The sequence below is a fragment of the Periplaneta americana genome, chromosome 1 (assembly GCF_040183065.1).
Source record: "Periplaneta americana isolate PAMFEO1 chromosome 1, P.americana_PAMFEO1_priV1, whole genome shotgun sequence".
NCBI classification, from domain to species: Eukaryota; Metazoa; Arthropoda; class Insecta; order Blattodea; family Blattidae; genus Periplaneta; species Periplaneta americana.
Genome location: NC_091117.1, coordinates 655,824 through 675,331, shown reverse-complemented (window position 1 = coordinate 675,331; position 19,508 = coordinate 655,824). Strand labels below are relative to the sequence as shown.

The window sequence follows — 19,508 nt, the reverse complement described above, 5'->3', positions numbered from 1 at the left end:
CGGTCCCAATACTGAACGTTACTGGGAGGTCATTGAACTCATTTCTACACTCCAAGGGATGTGATGTCTGTCCCTGTGCAGGGACCGAAAATCTGCTGTCTCTTGCTTATGTGTACCGATTAGGTTTGCTTTGTTGTGGCTTTATTTTTTTCTGTGAGGATTTTAACTTTTACAATGCATTCTTTGGCAATGAGTATATTACATTTTTATGGCTTGCCTTTTGGAATTGCTCCTATTAGTGTGTTTGAGTTCGAGGTGGACCCAAAGTTTGTGTGCTGTTATATTTTCTTAATGTAGGATACAGACTGCCAGGACATACGCAAAAAGATGGATCGAGTCCGTGATACATGTTTGAATGATGATGATGTGAATGTGAGCCTCTGCTTTGTTGTTGCAGGAATACAGCGATGGTTCTCTTTTCCGCATCTCACTGCCTCAGCTCTGCTCCAGTCCCCTGGGTGAGTTACGTTCCCCTTCAACTCTAATCGCACTGAGTTTCATATCGAGAAACTGTAATTAGCTTCAAAGTACGAGTGTCTTGTGTTTCTTATTTCTGTATATTGAAGAATGTTTCCAGGTCTGACAATTTATTACAATTCGTACCCACTTCATAATTCGAGAAGTATGCATCACAAATGGGTAGGCTAAGTGCTGTTCAGCAGAGAATTATTTTCCATAGAATTAGTTCTGTTCGATCATTCCTCAGAGATGACACTTCGGAGTTGAATATAATGCAGAACATTGTTGTCTCTGAGTCAGACCAACCCTGCATATGGAGAGTACATGTCTGAAAGTTTCCATCACGCACTTTGCTTATAGCAGTGAACGGATGCCTTCCACTTCTAATTAACTACGAGCCAAACACACGACTTCTCTGTAAAATTTGAAAAAATATACGTCAAAATCTTTATTTTTTTTCGAACTTTCTCGAGCCAGAATTACGCTGTTCTCACAGTATGAAATGTAATTCTCTGCCTGAAGCCTTGCCAACTTCTCCGTAGGATTTTTGTTGCACAGTTTCCCTGGTGCCACGAATTCAGCTGAACTCCATGCTGCTCTGTTTTTCATAGATAATCCGCCGACCCATTATACATATAATCAGAAATATGAGTTTTAGATTGTGCATAATATAAATATTTATTTATGACGTCCATGTGACACATTTATAAAAAATGTCTTCGTTATTACGTTAAAGCCAGTATTGATCTGCATGCTTGCAGTGTCGGACTGCCTGAGCACCCTGAAGCAGGTGCTGCAGCGTGATCTGGCCATGCACGTGCTCATCAAGTGGTATGGCGTGCGCAACGCTCCTGGAACACAGGACATATCTCCAGCTCAAGAATGGCAGTTGTTCATTGGAGTTCTTCTAGGTAAGCGGGATTAAAAGACATTTAATTCATAATTAAAAATTTTAATACTTGGAAGTAACCCAACCAATGTAAAGGAAATTAAGCTATCAGTCTGAGGAAGAAAACTATGATGCATTTTTCAGTAGAGGTGAGCTTGGACTTTTGAAATTTATAAAAACTCGCAATATTTTGAAGATTGGATGAGACAACAGTAGATCATTGCAGCATTCCAGAAATTGCCGAGAATCGTAATTTATATACACTTCACTTGAGTACAGCATAAGTGAAGTGATGCATTCTTGGGAAATAAGATAAATTTTGGAGCACTGGTTAACTATTTGATACTTTTAAACAAGTTCTGATTACAAACTCAGGAACCCAGTTTTAATTAATGTCCCTCCATTTAAATGAAATTTTATACATTATATTTTTTAGGAGAAAGAAACTTAAACCAAATAAAAATGATCCAGTGCTTCTTCAGTTTCTATAAAAAAATCTGAGTTCTTCTGCCTTGGTTGCCTAATTTCATAATACAGAAATTGTAATGGAATTAAAAGAAAGAAATACATAGGGCTACTCGTAAATATGCTTTCAACAGCACAGTTAATTCAATGTGGGCGGAAAATGATCGACAAATTGTGCTTTTAGGCCACTACCAAGAACTGCCAGTGCGTGGTAACTCTAGAGCAGTCATGTCAGACTGAGCCAGTTGATACATCCATAGACGTAGGCATAGGGGAAAACCGAAATCATCTGAATTGTAGGCATGGGCGAATGAAAAGGGAAGTGGCAAATTACAACTGCAGGATCATCAGATAACTGTTATCTAACAGCAAGGACACGAACACATGCATGTGTAAGTAGTTCTCATTACTGTATCGTACATATAGATGTATAACAGAGACCCTATAGATTTAAAAATAACTGTAAATCAAGTTGCTTACCTGGTACTTAGTTCGAATGAAATTTAGCATTTTTTCATCAGTCGCATCTGGAAATTCATTCTTCCTTATCTCACAATCACGTAACATTCACCTAGAGATAATGATTAAAAGTATTTTAAAATTTAAATGTTGGAGAGCGTCACTCAAAAGAGTGCATTGCTAACATTGTGTTAATAACATAAATTTACTTGACTACAGCACTGTCCCTTCAGAAATATTATTTGAAAATCATGAACACAAACATCCACAGGAACTTAAAGTGTAGCTGAGAGGGCGTTAGAACACTGATGAGTGGTGACGTTTCCGGCCCATAATCTGTTTTCAAAGTCCTTGAAGACATCATTCACAACCAGACTGTAAGGTGTACATTTGTTAACCTGAAGTGGTATTTGCTTTTTGTTAATTCCATAAGTGAAAACAATTGTTCACAGACTTATGTCGAATTAAACATCGCGAGAATATTGGCAGCATGCTTTCTCAGTCCTAGAAAGTTTTGTTGTAGTAAAAGTCTACAGAATTCCTTTAGAGTCATCCATAAATTTCTGTCCTTCAGAATTGTGTTGAGTGAGTCCTATCTGAAGTTCCAACCTAACCTCCGACACAGTCACAGAGTAAGGGTAAGAGAAAACTGAGAAATCTTTTTCCAGACTTGGGAAATCCCTGAATCTGCACTGAAATTCTTCTTTCAATTTCTGCAATAGTTGCGCATAGGCCTATTATGGTAATAAATTCTGGTCTATTTTTTGTAGAGCTTTGAAGTGACACAAATTCTTTGTCATTATTTGAGAGTGAACTAACGTCAGTTTTGTCATAATGTCAAACACTGCAGTATTCACGTGATTGGTGAAAGAAAGAGTCTGAAGCCAAGTAGTCTCATAATTCAAGAATGTTTTCCTCTTTCATTTCGATAAACAAAATAATACACTCGAGTGAAACAGCAAAGTATTACGTTAGTTTGGAATTGGCGCTAAAACGGCAGCTTCCCCTTCCATAGAGCAACGTGTGGTGGCTGTCAAGCAGGAAGTGAGGACAATATTATAACATCCGGTGTTGTGAGAATTCGATTTCATGTTACCATTGCGGAAGTGCCAACTATTACTAATTTCTCCCACTACTACAAAAATGAAAGTCATTACGAAAATAAAAAATTATCACGGCAAAATATATGTTGTTGTTTTCTAATGCCAGTCAAAATATATTATAGGCTATTCATTCATTCGTTTATAGTTTTCTGCCGAGGGCATGTTTCTCACTGAAATGTGGAGAAAAAATGTGTAAAGAAATTCCAATTGAGAATGAATTTCTTAAGCATATAGAGATTTTAGATATTTCACATAGAAAAAATGTTTGATATTCATCTCTTAAATATTCTATTCAGATTCTGAAATTTGGTTAATGAAAGTGTCCAGGATAGACTTGCAGCATAACAAGGCAATATTTTTTGCTGAATACATTATAAATGGATTTAGAGTAGATGCAAATAGGGCCAAAATTGCTGATTTCAGAAATAAAAGTGAGCATAAAACATTGTGTTTACAGTACGTATTTACTCGCGTAATTCCCCCCTCCCCCTTTTTTTATATAACAGCAGGAAACTTAAGTACGAAATAATATTGGTTGAATTGTGCCTTGTAACTATTGTAATTACTTAGCAACACGTGAAAAGAGAGAACTGGCAAATGACAGATGCTACTTGCGAGAACCGGTTGATGGGAGGGGTTGAATTTTGACCTTGGGTTTTCCAAGCGTATTTGTCTGATCTTTTCAATATTCACTGATTGATCAAAGGATGTCTAAAATTGTGATTTAAGAGGAGATTATGCTAAAAAAAAATAGAATTCTGAAAATATGCTTAAAAATCTAAGGGGGGCGGGAAATATGCGAGGGAAGCAATTACGCGAGTAAATATGGTAAGTGTGCCTCATAGTGACTCTCCCACAGGAAGTGTCCTTAAAACTCGTCAGCACTGGAATTGATCCAGAAGATCAGTGTGACAGTAAAACCTCTGCTAACAGCAATAAAGGGAGTTGACCCCATTTTGGTGTGCTGCAGAACTGATGGGGTACGATGTGGACAAGTTGACTGTGCTGCAGCAGGCGGAGTCAGATGGCTCGGCCGCATCCAACACTCTGTGCAAAAAGCAGCGTGTGTCGGACTGTGGGTCGGACTCGGACTGGGACTACCTGCTGCTCTCTGGCCACCACTACACGCTGGGCCACAGCCTGGCGCACCAGCTGGGCCTGCAGCCTGTGGAGGCAGTTGGACCTCCGTCCAGCCCATGCACCGTCCCACGGATCAACTCCAATGCTGTTCTTTTCAGCAGCCTGCCCCTCATTCTGTTCTCTCTGCACCTACTCTATGAGGTACTAACAACAACACACATTATGTACTCTGGCACACAAACTAAGCAACATACGGTCTCACACTTGTGCTTCCATTTTTGTTCCTGCTCTTACTTTTGCTTCTCCTGTTGCTTCTGCTCTTGTTTCTCTTTCTGCTCCACCTTTTGCTTCTCCTGTTGCTTCTGCTCTTGTTTCTCTTTCTGCTCCACCTTTTGCTTCTCCTGTTGCTTCTGCTCTTGTTTCTTTCTGCTCCACATTTTGATTCTCCTGTTGCTTCTGCTCTTGTTTCTCTTTCTGCTCCACCTTTTGCTTCTCCTGTTGCTTCTGCTCTTGTTTCTCTTTCTGCTCCACCTTTTGCTTCTTCTGTTGCTTCTGCTCTTGTTTCTCTTTCTGCTCCACCTTTTGCTTCTCCTGTTGCTTCTGCTCTTGTTTCTCTTTCTGCTCCACCTTTTGCTTCTCCTGTTGCTTCTGCTCTTGTTTCTCTTTCTGCTCCACCTTTTGCTTCTCCTGTTGCTTCTGCTCTTGTTTCTCTTTCTGCTCCACCTTTTGCTTCTCCTGTTGCTTCTGCTCTTGTTTCTCTTTCTGCTCCAACTTTTGTTGCTTCTGCTCTTGTTTCTCTTTCTGCTCCACCTTTTGCTTCTTCTGTTGCTTCTGCTCTTGTTTCTCTTTCTGCTCCAACTTTTGTTGCTTCTGCTCTTGTTTTTTTCTGCTCCTTCTTTAGTTTCTCATATTGCTCCTGCTCTTGTTTCTTGCTGTTTTACTTGCTTCTGCTTTTGTATTTGTTTCTATTGCTTTTGCTGTGTAAGATGTTTATAAGCCTCTGAAGCATCGTCAGAATAAGTAATAATAATAATATCTGTTATAACATAAGATAATTACATTTTAAGCTCTCAGAGAGAAAAATATGTCTACAAGTATATACAATGTAGTCACTTTAAAATATTCTTTTCTTTGAACACGTGAACATATCACACCCATCTGCCTACTCACACGTGAACTCGACGAAGAATAATGCAGAGGATAACAGATGATAATTTAGCACTGCAGCAAGTGAGAGAGAAAGAAGAGACATTCTTTGGAAGATATTGAAGGACCGAGGTATCCTCAACTAGCGTAATTTAATTTTGATAATGGCAATTCTGCAACTCTGTAGGAATATAAAGGCATGCATCAGATGCTTAAGAGAGAAAATGTCGGTGCTTATACACACCAATAATGGAGTGTGCAGTGTAGTAGGACAGTGCTTTCTACCTCTACATAAATAATGCCAGGCATATGACAATATAGTCAATGACCTCTTGCACTCAATATTTTTCAAAGATATTATCATGGTCAGATTGGAGTGGTTAAATGGCAAGTTGTAGCCGATTTAAGTGAACACCATATTTTAACGTTTTGGTGGCTACTTCATTCACATACAACCCCCAGAATGTCTGGAGGACCTCACCTGCTGTTCGTCGACGGGTCCATTGGACCTAGCTGGGAGATCTTGTTGATCACCAGCTTTCCCTCCTTAAGCCACTGGAGGACGATTTTAATGCCATAGCAGGTCAGCATTACGAATAGAAAAGTAGAAAGTGAAATGAACCCCTAGGCCTCTAATGCTCTAATACAATCGGAGTTGAAGAAAGTAAGAGTTGAGTCAGAGGACTGGATAGGAAAGGGTAAAGAGGAAGTTAGGTATTGACTCATCAAGCTGACCAGTGCTAATTGATGACTAGCCCCTCCCTTTAGTTCCGCTTGATAAATGTAAAAAGAATGGAAATCAGACCAGTGAATATGAATGATTAGAACAATTTTATGTTTAGATAATCAAATTCTGATTAGAAAAACAGATGAAATAGAGAAAGCAACACAGAAATTAAATGAAATTGCGCAGAAATATGGTTTGAAAATATATCTAAAACGAAAGTAATGACTGTAAGTGGAAAAAAATTAATTGAAAGTCAGATTTAGCATATGGAAAGTAATTTAGACACTGATGTCAAACTATAAAAATGTAATACAATAAATTTTATTGATCAACTCGAAATTAAGATTTACTGCTATTTCATCCAGATAAACGTTGAAATGTGGAAGAAAGAGTTTAATTTTATGTACAAAGGAATGTTAACAAATGGAAACATCTCAAATGCACTTTTGAAGACCGATTTTAGTATTTAGACATTTACATCATGAAGTACACAATAGAAGATATTGAGGAATAACAGTGCAGTTGGCTCCAACACATTAACAGTAAATACATGATAGATTTTATTGACTTATGATTCTTTCCACAGCTTATATTAAGGGAAGTTTTGGAAAATTTACAGCGAGGTGATTGGCTTTCAATATTAAAGAATTTTATATAAATAATGAAGCAGATGTCAGACAAGCTCAACATGTCTGCAGTAGTGCAAGAATATGGATAAGACAGAATATTTTATTATTAATTTGTATTCAAATATGTTGTTTGTTGTTGTTGTTTTCTAATGCCAGGCTTTTGACAATAAAGTCATTTGACCTCTTGCACTCCAATATTTTTCAAAGATATTATCATGACCAGCCACTGAGTGTTCCGAATCCATTTCTTGGTTTGAGTTGCACAATGGGCAGTTCCAATTCTATGCAGGTGTTTGGCCAAACAATCATGGCCTGTTGCCAATCTAAATGCAGCTACAGACGATTTGCGTGGTAAATCGGGAATTAACTGTGGATTTTGATGCAGAGAGTTCCATTTTTTCCCTTGGGATTGAGTTATCAAATTTTGTTTGTTGAAATCTAAGTATGTAGATTTAATAAATCTCTTCACAGAGTAATACGTAGATTTAGTAACAGGTCTGTAAGTAAGTGTATCAAATATGACTTCTTCGTTGCTGACGGAGCATAGATTAAACAGGTGGACAAATTTAAATATTTAGGCACTACAGTCACTAAAGATGGAATTGGATCTGCAGAGTTAAAATACGTACTGAACAGGCAAGAAGGATTTTGAGATCCCTGAGCCCCACATAATAGGACAAAACTATAATACATATAGGCAAAAGGTTGGTTGAGGCTGTCGTTTGTGACAATAGTGAAGACTCAGCATTAGAGGTCCCTGTGTTGGCAGGAGCTGAAGCTGAACATGCTGGTGGCGGAGAGCCTGCCGCTGCTAGCCCAGGTGCTGCACCAGCTGGCGTGCGACCTGCAGCTGCAGGACTTCGTGCTGCACTATTGGAAGGACTTCCCTTTCAGTTGCCCGCTGGTCACCTGCTCCATGGTGAGTTCAAAGTGCTGTACAACTAGAGCAGTGTTGCAATCTCAACAAAGAAGATTCCTCAGGATTGGTTTAAATCCCACGTGGCTACTTACCTGGTTGAGTTTCTATAAGGCGAATGTTAGGTAAGCCATCGCGAATTTAGACAAATACCATCTTGCTATCCTGGTTCAGTATTGTTAAATAACCAAGCCTTTCTTTTCTCTTCATCGAGAGATTAATAAAAACAGTTTTTGCACATACAAGGTGTCTATGAGCAAGGTGTAATCGTAATTTCTTACTTGTATATATATATATATATAAAAACACAAAACTTTTCAAAGAGTCGCTCTCCACTAGTCTTGGAAGCACTGCCAAATCTGTCACCATGATTTCTACACAATTTTCCAATATTCTTGGAATAATTATCACACACCTGCAGAGTACCATATAATAATTAGCACATAATAATGGATCTTCATGATTGGATACAAGACAGCAAGGGATGGTATTGGAACTTCACGCAAGAATTCCAAATAGTGGCAACTTGTATCTGTCTCAACAAAGAAAGAAAAATCTAAAAAAATTTTCCCCACAATTCCTGCCCACACATTTACTTTTGAGGATGCTGTGTGTGCATTTCTGCCATCCAGTGTGGATTCTTGATTGACCAATACTGGCAATTTTGTTCTTTTTCCTTCTCCATTGAAACAGAATGAAGTTTCATGAGAAAATAACACATTTAATACAAAGTCGTAACCTTCTATCATAGTCATCTTCCATCAACTCCTGCATTGGATGGACTTTATAAGGGTGGTATTTATGTCGATGCAGTGTTCTCCAGGCAGTTGCTTGTGGTTCTGTTGAATTGAAAGTAAAAAATCAAGTTGCACATCATCGTGTCCCTAACATGTCTGTGTTCATTGAATTTTTTTCTATTTTACACACGGTTGCTTGTGAAATAGGTTGCCGATCTGGATGAGCTTCATTAAAAATTATGCATACCTCTTGTTTGTACGTCTTCTGTTGCCAACTATCATCATCAGAATTTCAATCCTTTCAGTTTCTGTTAAAAACATTTTATTTTAGACTGATGTCACAGATCAAAATTTTCTTCACACAAAATACGTTAAACAAAAGAAGCCAACAATGAAACTGTTCCCATAGCAACCAAATGTTTTGTATGATACAAATGAAACTAAATAAATAACTAAATAAGATATCAACTTTTCAGAAAAAAAAAATAATACAGGGTGGTACATGAAATGTCATACCATTTATTTTACACATAACACGTATTGATTTGTATTAAAGCTTTACAAAATTATACAGAATTAATAACTAGGATTTGGAATTTTATCTCTAATGCAGAACATGTTCCATTTCGGCGAAAAACAGAACAACTTTCACCTTGTGTTGAACAGTCAATCGCCCGTTGTCCGCCATTTCACAAATTGATGTTTGTGCTCGTAGCTATGGTTACATCTGAATTGTGATGCTACCTATCGGCTTCCACTAGTGCAGTTAAAATTTTGATGAAATAATTAAATGGTATGAGATTTCGTGTGCCACTCTGTATGTTGCCGATGATGTCACACCCTGTACAATAATGGCAGCTGAAAATTTTGTTTCTTTTTTTGTAAAACTTTTCTTTCAAAATACTAAATTTGACGTGTCCGAGCATTTAAAAAAAATGAGTTATTTGCATTATTCCTTATGAAAAACCTTATATGTATATATATAATGAATAAGAAAATTGCAAGTACCGAGTATTGAATGCTGCTGAAACTGTTCATTCTAAGAACAAAATTTGGATTGTCTTATGCTTTAGTATTAAAATACAATTCCACATATACATGTTCAATTTCAAAACCATATTGACTGAATGTATTATATCTGGCACAACCACATTTCACATAATTTGTGGAATAATCAAAATTAAAATTATATGATAGCATTTCGTAACTTAATTTAACGAAAATGAAGAAAAATTTTATGTGGTAATCTTTCATAACTTCATGTCAAATGTAACATTTTGTACTGTACTGAACGTGACAAAATGTTTTTCATGGACGGAATATATATATGTAGTTTAAACGTGATTTTACATGAACAGTGATCATTATATACACAATCAGACGTTCTACTTCGTTTCTCATTGTTGTATTCCATTAACATTACAACATGATTACAGTAATATTTTACATTCCATAATATTGAGTTCCCCATAAGGGTTCACTTAACAACTTTACAAATACTTGAATTTTAAAATAGTTTGTTCTCAGAACTGTATTAAATGGCTCTTGATCATTATTTCCATATGCTCTTCCTCAAAATTATTGACTATCAATTAAAATATGTTACTGTAAGGAACTGCACATTAATGAAGGCTGGTTGGTAGTGTGAGAGTCAGGTGACGGAGCAGGATCTCAAGAAGCTGCCCCTGCCAAGCTTTGTGCCCGCAACCCCGCCAAGCATATTCCAGCACATCTACCAGCTGATACGCAGACAGGACACTGAACCCTTTCCTTACATCCGCCACGTGAACAAGAAAACCAAGGATGTGGTGCAGGTATGCAGTGAACAGGGTGGTTAAGAAATTCATGTAGAGTAACTGTTGAACAACTGATCTGCCATAGCAAAAACCATCTGATTGCGAGTACACCTTTCTGATACTAAAGGTACGGTCACACGTCGCTACTTTTATACTGCAGCTGCAAAAGTTGCGTGTCGTGTTCACACGTAAGCCAAAAGTAGCGCGCTGCACGCTACTTTTCCTGCTGCGCAACCCGAGTGCTGCAAAAGTTGCAACTGGAGGTTGCGAGTCTGTTCACACGCGAGGCGCTACTTTTGCAGCCGCAGTCATGCTGCAGGTTTCCATCTCCGTGTTGACTTCTCAATATACATTTTGTGGTTATGTTCGCATTATTAAGAAACTCATGCGAAAGCTTCCTTATCTATTATTTGCTTTTCTGTCGTATCTAGTATTCAGAAATTGACATTATTTTTACTATAAAGCTTTTAAAAACGCCTATGTACTTAAATGATAACCAACAGTATATTCACATAATCAATGTTGGCAACCCTCCTATTTGGAACTACGCTACGGAAAATTTAAAGAATGAATTATATTGTCACCAATTATGCTCAGACTGTGTTGTGTATTTAATAACTGTTACAAATAATTTATTTTCATCACATTTAACATTAAAATATATCCAAGTAATAAAAGTATCATTGGCACATTTGGGTGGTAACACTGGTTGCAACCGCAGCAAAAGTTTCAACAAAACCGATATCAAAAATGCTGTGGCTGCAACCCTGAGAACCCTGTTCACACGTCGCTACTTTTAAGCTGCGCACAGCATGGAAAAGTAGCAGGCAGCAGGTTTGGCAGCCGCTACTTTTCGGGTTGCACCGTTGTTCACACGTCGCAGTACAAGAGTTGCGCAGTTTTTTGTACTGAAGCGCTGCAAAAGTAGCGACGTGTGATCGTACTTTAAGAGTACATCTGCAACTTCTATAGAAAAATAAAATTGTCGCTAGGGTTATACTGATTAACCCGTGTAAATGTATTAGGCCCGAAATTATTCTTTCTGAAGACGTTTTCAATTGGAGGTAGTTTCATAAAGGCCAGAATTACAGTATGTCAATGTATGTATACATCATCTTCCCTCTAAGGCAGTGACTGCTAAGTTGGTGTCCGTCTGCAGTCACACACACAAGTTTTCCTTCTGGGCAGTGGCTGAATCTAGTTGATAATATGAAGACATTATTACAAAAACAACCCCAGTCACTTTTAATGAAATTGAGTTAAGGACACATTTGCTACTGTTTCAAATATTTATAGACTCCAAAAATGACACATGTCAGGTGCAGTAACCACAAGGATAAACACCAGTTGTATGGAAACAGCTGACATATGTTGTTCTATTTATATTTATTGTTCTCTTGAAAAATAGCAATTTTGACAAGGGGTGTTTTTGTAATAATGTCTTCATATGCATTTTGTGAAGGTAAACTCTGAACACCAAAACTATATTGCAATGCCAGTGAAGACTAATAACCACATAATGGATTAATCTCCTCAAGTCTCAACAGTTCAAAATGCTGTGCATGATCCTCTTTGAATTTACTTCAAACAACTGCGTGTGTTAATTGATGATTGTCTGAGCTTCAGTTTTGAGAAGCAAATAAATGCATGCCTCATACGGGAAAATTATTAAATGTCAGTCAATAATGTACTCAGCAATATTTTGTAAAATATTAATGTAAAATGCAGTTAATGTGAAAATTATGGATGGAGAATTTTTGTATGTGAATGCACATATCAATGCAGTTGGACACCATTTTCAACAACTTCCATAGCATGGAGTAGTATTCATTATGAAATAAGAATGTGATGATTGTGCTCATGCCCACGTGCACTGGCCACATGCATCGGAGGATGGCTCCCTGATCTCTTGATTATGAGAGGAAATCTCCTTTGACTTTGAACCTTATCATATCACTAATCAGCTGCCACACTACTGTATTATGTTTAATAAATTAGTGATTTACCAATCATAATAAAATTAAGAACAAATATAATTGGCAGAATTGAAGAAAGTTCCAATGGAAATGGCTCTTAAGGTTTTAGCATTTGAGAATCACATAATAACTTGGGAGAGAATTAAGAAGAGATTCAGCAGTGCCTGCATAGATGGGATACAATCACAATCGACCTGGCTAAGGAAGTTGCAAGAGACAGGTATAGGCAAAATTAAAATAAACAATGAAATATTAAAGAAAGACACTCTGGTGTATTGGATAGAGATATAAATGCTGGAGAAAAATTGTAGGAGAAATTAACAGAAGGATACATAATACTTCTAATTTTACTACAGTTTGAAAAAAACAAGATAAAACATACTTCAAGTAAATGTTAGCATGCCTTTAACTAAAAAAGAAAAATTGAAATATATTACAAGCATTGGGTATGAAATGAGCTGCTGCCAGGAAGTCAAAAGGAGGATAGCAATGGCCAAAGAAGCCTTTAATAGAAAAAAAAAAACATTTTCTGCGGACCTCTGGAAAAAGAACTAAGGAAGAGACTGGTGAAGTGCTTTGTATGGAGTGTGGCATTGTATGGGGGCAGAAACATGGACATTTCGACGAAATGAAGAGAAGCGAATAGAAGCATTTGAAATGTGGATATGGAGAAGAATGGAACTTGTGAAGTGAACAGACACAATAAGAAATGAAGCTGTGTTGGAAAGAGTGAGTGAAGAAAGAATGATACTGAAACTGATCAGGAAGAGGAATTGGTTGGATCACAGATTGAGAAAAAATTGCCTACTGAAGGATGCATTGGAAGGAATGGTAAACGGGAGAAGAGTTCGGAGTAGAAGAACATATCAAATCATAGACAACATTAAGATACTGTATATGGATCATATGAGGAAACAAAAAGGAAGGCAGAAAATAAGAAAGATTGGAGAATGCTGAGTTTGCAGTGAAAGACCTGCCCTTGGACAGAACACTGAATGAATGAATGAATGGGTATGAAATTTAAAAGATTAAAATAGTTTGATCACGCTAAAAGAATTAAAAATAGTACAACCACAAGATTAGCCCTGGACCTTGAAGTAAATTTAATGAAAAGAGATGAATGGAGGAGATGGACAAAGCAACTGAAGGAAAACTTGGAAAGTAGGGGAAGAGGAAGAGCAACAGGGATTGATGGAGAACTCTAAGTGATGGTAACAGTTGTTGTTAATTCAATTTCAGGAATAAACAAGAAAGGCAATTTTGATGCAGAGGGGGGGGGGGGAATCCATATACAGTAAATGGGTCAGGAACATTTGCTAGCTAGATGCTGTAACATTGTTATGGAGGAAGAATCTCTTTTCAGTTTTTTTGGTTGCCGTCACACAAAAACTAACAAACAATAATTCACTTCACAATTACAGACATAGTTTAAAGAAATGACAAATTATGAGTATGAGGTGCAGCTTATAATATTGTGATGCAGCTAATTGCACTGTTGATGCTGGGGTACGAGCTCCCGCACCTGCAGTTGGACAATTTCGTGAGACTGATTGTGCCTCCAGGAAGCAGAGCAGAGCCCCAAGAACTTCTCTCGACTCAAGACATGGGCAACAGCTCCAAATATGACATGCCCTACAGGGCTGTGCTGCTCATGGCAGAAATGGGTAAGTAACATACGACATGCACTACAGGGCTGTGCTGCTCATGGCAGAAATGGGTAAGTAACATACGACATGCACTACAGGGCTGTGCTGCTCATGGCAGAAATGGGTAAGTAACATACGACATGCCCTACAGGGCTGTGCTGCTCATGGCAGAAATGGGTAAGTAACATACGACATGCCCTACAGGGCTGTGCTGCTCATGGCAGAAATGGGTAAGTAACATACGACATGCACTACAGGGCTGTGCTGCTCATGGCAGAAATGGGTAAGTAACATACGACATGCCCTACAGGGCTGTGCTGCTCATGGCAGAAATGGGTAAGTAACATACGACATGCCCTACAGGGCTGTGCTGCTCATGGCAGAAATGGGTAAGTAACATACGACATGCCCTACAGGGCTGTGCTGCTCATGGGTAAGTAACTAGGTCTGCTAGTTTGGCTGAAGCTGAACCATGCAAGTAAACAGTCCTACTAAGTAAAGTTGAATTTTTCGAATTTTAAGTGATATTAACAAAAAATAGAAAAATAGGAAAGCAACGGTTTTCATCTGTGTCAAGTGATCAAATCACATATCAGATAATTAACACAGGGTAACCACACATTAAGTGAATTTGTGTACACATAGGGTAATTCATTTGAAGATAGTGTAAAAAAGATCTAACTTCGGGGAAGTAATAATGAGCAATATGTATGCATGCGACTGTGCGTTACCTCAGATACTTGACAATTTTCAGGTTCATTTAGCTAAATTCGTTTTAATATGTTGATATTCCTAATCAAGCAATCACATACTTTGGTTGTAGCAAAGCAAACAGAGCTTCTGGCTCAGTTCTGGCCAATGAAATAAAAATAGCTAATATTGCCTTAAAAATTTTGTATTTTATAAAACTTGCAAAGAAGCAGCTATTTGAACTTTTTCCAAATTTGAAAAATCTCTGCTTCTTAAATCACAGTTACACTAAAAGGATTCCAACAAAATACTTTTACTCACTATCTCATTCATTCATAGTTTTCTGCCCAAGGGCAGGTCTTTCACAGCAAATCCAGCATTCTCTAATCTTTCCTATTTTGTGCCTATATCTTAATGTCGTCATCAACTGATATCTACTTCTGCCCCGAACTTGATGTAGCTCAACAGTACATCAGCTGATCTGCATGGTAGCACATCTGTTGTCTCGTCACAACACGTTGATATGGTGTAATGATCTTTTTAATCTTAAAGAATTAAGTCCATACTGCGACAGCCCATGAAGGGCAAGGCCAGTTGGCTAGCTGCTGGCGTTTTTTCCACATGCCTGAGCAGAGGTGAACGATCATCCAACCATTCATCAATCACATATCAGAGAATTATCTTATTCTGTGGTTAGGATGATGATCCCCCCAGCCATTATAATGCTAGTTTCCATAACCAGATTTCACTGTCTACTTTAGCTTCATCATGAGTGGGCACCAGTTCAATACACTGGCCACTGTGTACTGTCTTGGTGGGATGGGGGAACTTTACACTACACTGTGACCAGAAAGCTTCAATCCATTTACTTGGATACAAGAGAACGAAGTCAGACATAAACATAATACGTAGATTCCGCATTTTCAGTGTCACTGTCTGTACTATCCAATTTTTCGAAATTATTAGAGTTCATTGCCTGCATTGTATACTAAACTCGCATTGCTCCAACAAAGCCATTAGTCCCATCCAGATGGACAACAATAAGTCCCATAATGTCTTTATGTTGCCAGCACTTCATGTTGTCCAGGTGCAAAATCATTTACCCTCTTCCCTAAACTCCCTTCGTTTTTGTGTAGGTATCTTCACCTCCAGTTCTCCCACCTGATACTCATTTCCTTCAGTATTTGTCTTCCATTTGAATTCAATTCTGTCTTGTCACAGCCAGAAGCTTCTTGCAGCATAGTACTACTTTGTTGTTCAAATAAAAATTCTCAGTTGTATATTTTATTGCCCTTCGGTCAAAGTCCATCTACATTTGCAGTTCGATAGTCTGGATATTTATTCTTCCCCCCCCCCCCCCCCCCCCAGCTGTCAACACACTTTCTTTTGTACAGTCTTTCATTTCACTCCTTATTTGCTGTATCATTCTTGTGAATACATTCTGCCCTTGCCGTAAGAGGAATAATAAGCACTGTTCTTGTTTTTCTTCATCACAACATTTTTTACATTTTCAATAATGTTTCTTTCCTTGCTATGGATTGTCAGTCCTTGTTTCCTCTTTGTCAACATGTTTACAATTAATAAAAAAAAAAAAATGCTAACTATGTAAGCCTAACTATGTAAGCCTATGTAAACACCACTAACTGTATTAACATTAAAAGAAAGTAATACTGTTCTGTTGTATTACAAAGACTTACTTGAAAACAACAGGCCCGTTGAAACTAATAATAGAAATGCCATATTATTTCACAAAGCTGCAGACCCGTGTAGTAGAAGTACTGCCATGAACAGCGCATGCGACTGTTCCCCTCTGCCTCAACTCAGTACTCCATAATGCAGTCCCAGGCATGATGATCTTATTAAAATTAAAATTACATTAGATTTTATAAATATTAACTGCTCTTTCCTAACCAACTGCACTTTCGAAATTGAAGTTCGACATTCTTTTCTTGAACCAAGCATGTTTCAAGGTTCTGCAGATATATGCAGAGGACACTGTGATCTATTGTCAGAAATGGCGTTGCTATAATTTCCTTCCACAGAGCCATTCAACAACATACAGTACAACTGTTTACATGTTGGCTAAAACAATGTAAATTGAAAGTTAACAAGCAGAATGTTCACAAAATACTGGTCAACACAACCACCCTTTCCATTTCTTCGAATTGTCCAAATCCCATCTGTGCAGAAATGAAAATATCCATTCGCTCTTATCCGGAAGGAACATATTTTGAAAAATGAATATAATGCTCTGAATTGTTTCAGACAGACTGTGGAGTATTGTCAATTGATGTTATACAAATTATATATTCGAAGTCAAACGACATTTACAATAATAACTTCGGGATTTGCGTCCTGGAATACCTTTCATCATCTGCAAGGTATAGTTCAAACAAAGCACCACGAGCAATTGGAGGTTATGATAAATGCAAATGTACGACAGTCTATGAATATATCCGATATATTACTGAAAAGGGTAAATGAAAATGTATTAATCTGTAATAGTGGGAACTACAATTTAACTGTATATTTACCAAACATAAAGTCCGATACATATTTTAATGGATTATGCAGTGTTAACATATTTGCGTTAATTACTGAACCATATTTATATGTTATTAAAATAAATAAAAGTGACGAATTGTAAAGGCTCTTCTGCATTTCCTTTACATCAATGTTGGCTCAGGCATAACACGACGGGAGCTGCAGACCCTGCCGGCCAGCATCGCCCTCCTCCTCAACGATGCCATCTACAGCTGCCGCTCAAGCCCTCCGCCTGACTGGCCGGAATCTGCATACCGCCTGATAGTGCGGCAGGACCTAGCTGCGCAGTGCTGCCGCCCCAAGCACGTGACCGGTCCAGGCAGCAGCACCAGCGGCACCAGCCTGTGCTCGCACCTGCCGCCATCCGGCCCAGTCACGGCCAACGGCAGCGACGCCAACAGAAAGACGGCTGCGGCTGCTGCCACGCGAGTCGCAGAGTGCGAGCAGGACGACGGCATGGAGACGATGGACCAGGAGGTGAGTAATCATCATCATCTCTCTTTTGCTTCAATGTCAATTATTTCCCGTAAGTACAAGGTTGCACATTGTATAAAAATGTAGAGCTTCTTTCACAAACGCAGACTGTTCTTGCATTCTCTCGATTCAAAAGTCGTTTACTCTCTGGGAAAAAGACTCAAGTTTCAGCATTCTATCAGTACATATTTCAGTCTGTTTTTCCTTCATATTTGTTGGAATTTCAGCCAGTTGAACAAAACTGTCTAAGAACGGATTCAGTATTCATCTTTAACTGTTGTAATTGTTTTCAGTTTCTTCAGAAAAATACTAAAACACTGTTGTTTGAAATTGTGAAAAGTTAATTATATGTGTGCAGAAACGAACTTAGTATTTTCCGTCGAATGCTCCAAGTGGGAGTTGACCATCGGTCAACCCAGCTGTGTGGAAGTGACTTGTAGCTGCCTGTGTGGTTGTGTTCAGATCTTGAAGCTGCGCTTCAGCAAGGACCACCGTGTGGCGGAGGTGCGGCACCTGCTGCAGTCATCGCAGCCTGTGCAGATCACCATCACGCAGCGCCCCGAGGTGTCGGATCACGAGTTCATCGAGGAGCAGGAGAAGCACCTGTACGCCATCTGCACGCGCACCATGGCGCTGCCTGTTGGCAGGTGGGCATTTCCACACTCACATGCTCAAAACCTTGACACTTATTTTAAAAGTCATTTGTATAAACATTTATCTTAGATACAATTATATTTTAAACATTTTGTAAACTAGTATTTTTAACAGCTCATACTCCATTGCTCTCCTCATAGATTGATCACCTTCTGTCCTTCTCTATAGTATACCATAATCACACATGGAAAATATTCTCAATATAAAGCCAGATGGCAAGAACTTCCATTTCCTACAACGAAAACTAGAAATAACAAAATTAGATTATATGTACAGCACATTACGACTTTTTAGCACAGCATCTGCGTCGTTTTGCCACTATAAATTTCAGTAAATGTGAGATATGCAGACTGAAACTCTGTCATGACATCTATTGGTATGTGATGGATTAAACTTCACAAGTTTGTACTTTGACAAGAAGGGAAATGATGAACGTCGAGAATCTGCCATTGGAAACAAACAAACATTCTCCTTTACTTTAATACAGTATATATCAGTCCCCTAACTGCCCATTGTGCAACTCAAACCAAGAAATGGATTCGGAACACCTCAAAATCTGCGCTTCAGTGGCTGACCATGATAATGTCTTTGAAAAATATTGGAGTGCAAGAGGTCAAATGACTTCATTGTCAAACGCCTGGCATTAGAAAACAACAACTTTAATACAGTATAAAGAACTGAACAGTTATATCTGCAGTCATCTGAGCGTATTAATTAATCACATTTAACTGGTTTACACTCGTTGAAGTAACCTACCAGTTCATATCGATGTGGAACAGATTAAGATGGGTTGCTCAAGAATGAAGCATCTCCAGCTGCTGCTTTGTACAGAATCATTGGCACATGTAACGAATGTTGGCAACATCACGAGTCAGCTTCTTCTTATATTTTTTTTCTCGAACTCACATTTCAGTTTGGTCTTAAAATTCATCATCAAGAATTTTTTCGTTCATATTCATGACTCGATAAGTTATTAATCATAATGCAAACTTTGTGCTGCACATGAATGAACAGTGCTATATCAGTGGGATTGGCATTCTTTGCAGTTAAAAAGATCAGGATTTACCTTTGCAGTCAGAAAAAATCATGTGGCTCTTCTGTCATACAGGTGCAAAATA

At 38.2% G+C, this 19,508-nt stretch overlaps 2 protein-coding genes across 3 annotated transcripts in view; one reads left to right on the top strand and one right to left on the bottom strand.

The window, feature by feature from the left end:
* Positions 1-19,508, top strand: part of shtd (anaphase promoting complex subunit 1) — a 101,537-nt gene that overhangs the window by 31,982 nt on the left and 50,047 nt on the right. For both annotated transcript variants that reach the window (XM_069821455.1, XM_069821543.1), the window contains exons 12-19: positions 398-458; positions 1,221-1,370; positions 4,346-4,656; positions 7,727-7,876; positions 10,254-10,424; positions 13,866-14,046; positions 17,405-17,739; positions 18,199-18,383. In XM_069821455.1, the coding sequence (XP_069677556.1) occupies positions 398-458; positions 1,221-1,370; positions 4,346-4,656; positions 7,727-7,876; positions 10,254-10,424; positions 13,866-14,046; positions 17,405-17,739; positions 18,199-18,383 (1,544 nt within the window). The remainder of the gene's footprint in view (positions 1-397; positions 459-1,220; positions 1,371-4,345; positions 4,657-7,726; positions 7,877-10,253; positions 10,425-13,865; positions 14,047-17,404; positions 17,740-18,198; positions 18,384-19,508) is intronic.
* LOC138708238 (uncharacterized) lies at positions 4,714-6,192 on the bottom strand. The gene is made up of 2 exons (XM_069838581.1): positions 6,083-6,192; positions 4,714-5,347 (listed from the first exon to the last, which is right to left on the bottom strand). Exons 1-2 carry the CDS (start codon positions 6,190-6,192, stop codon positions 4,714-4,716), a joined length of 744 nt encoding a protein of 247 aa, XP_069694682.1.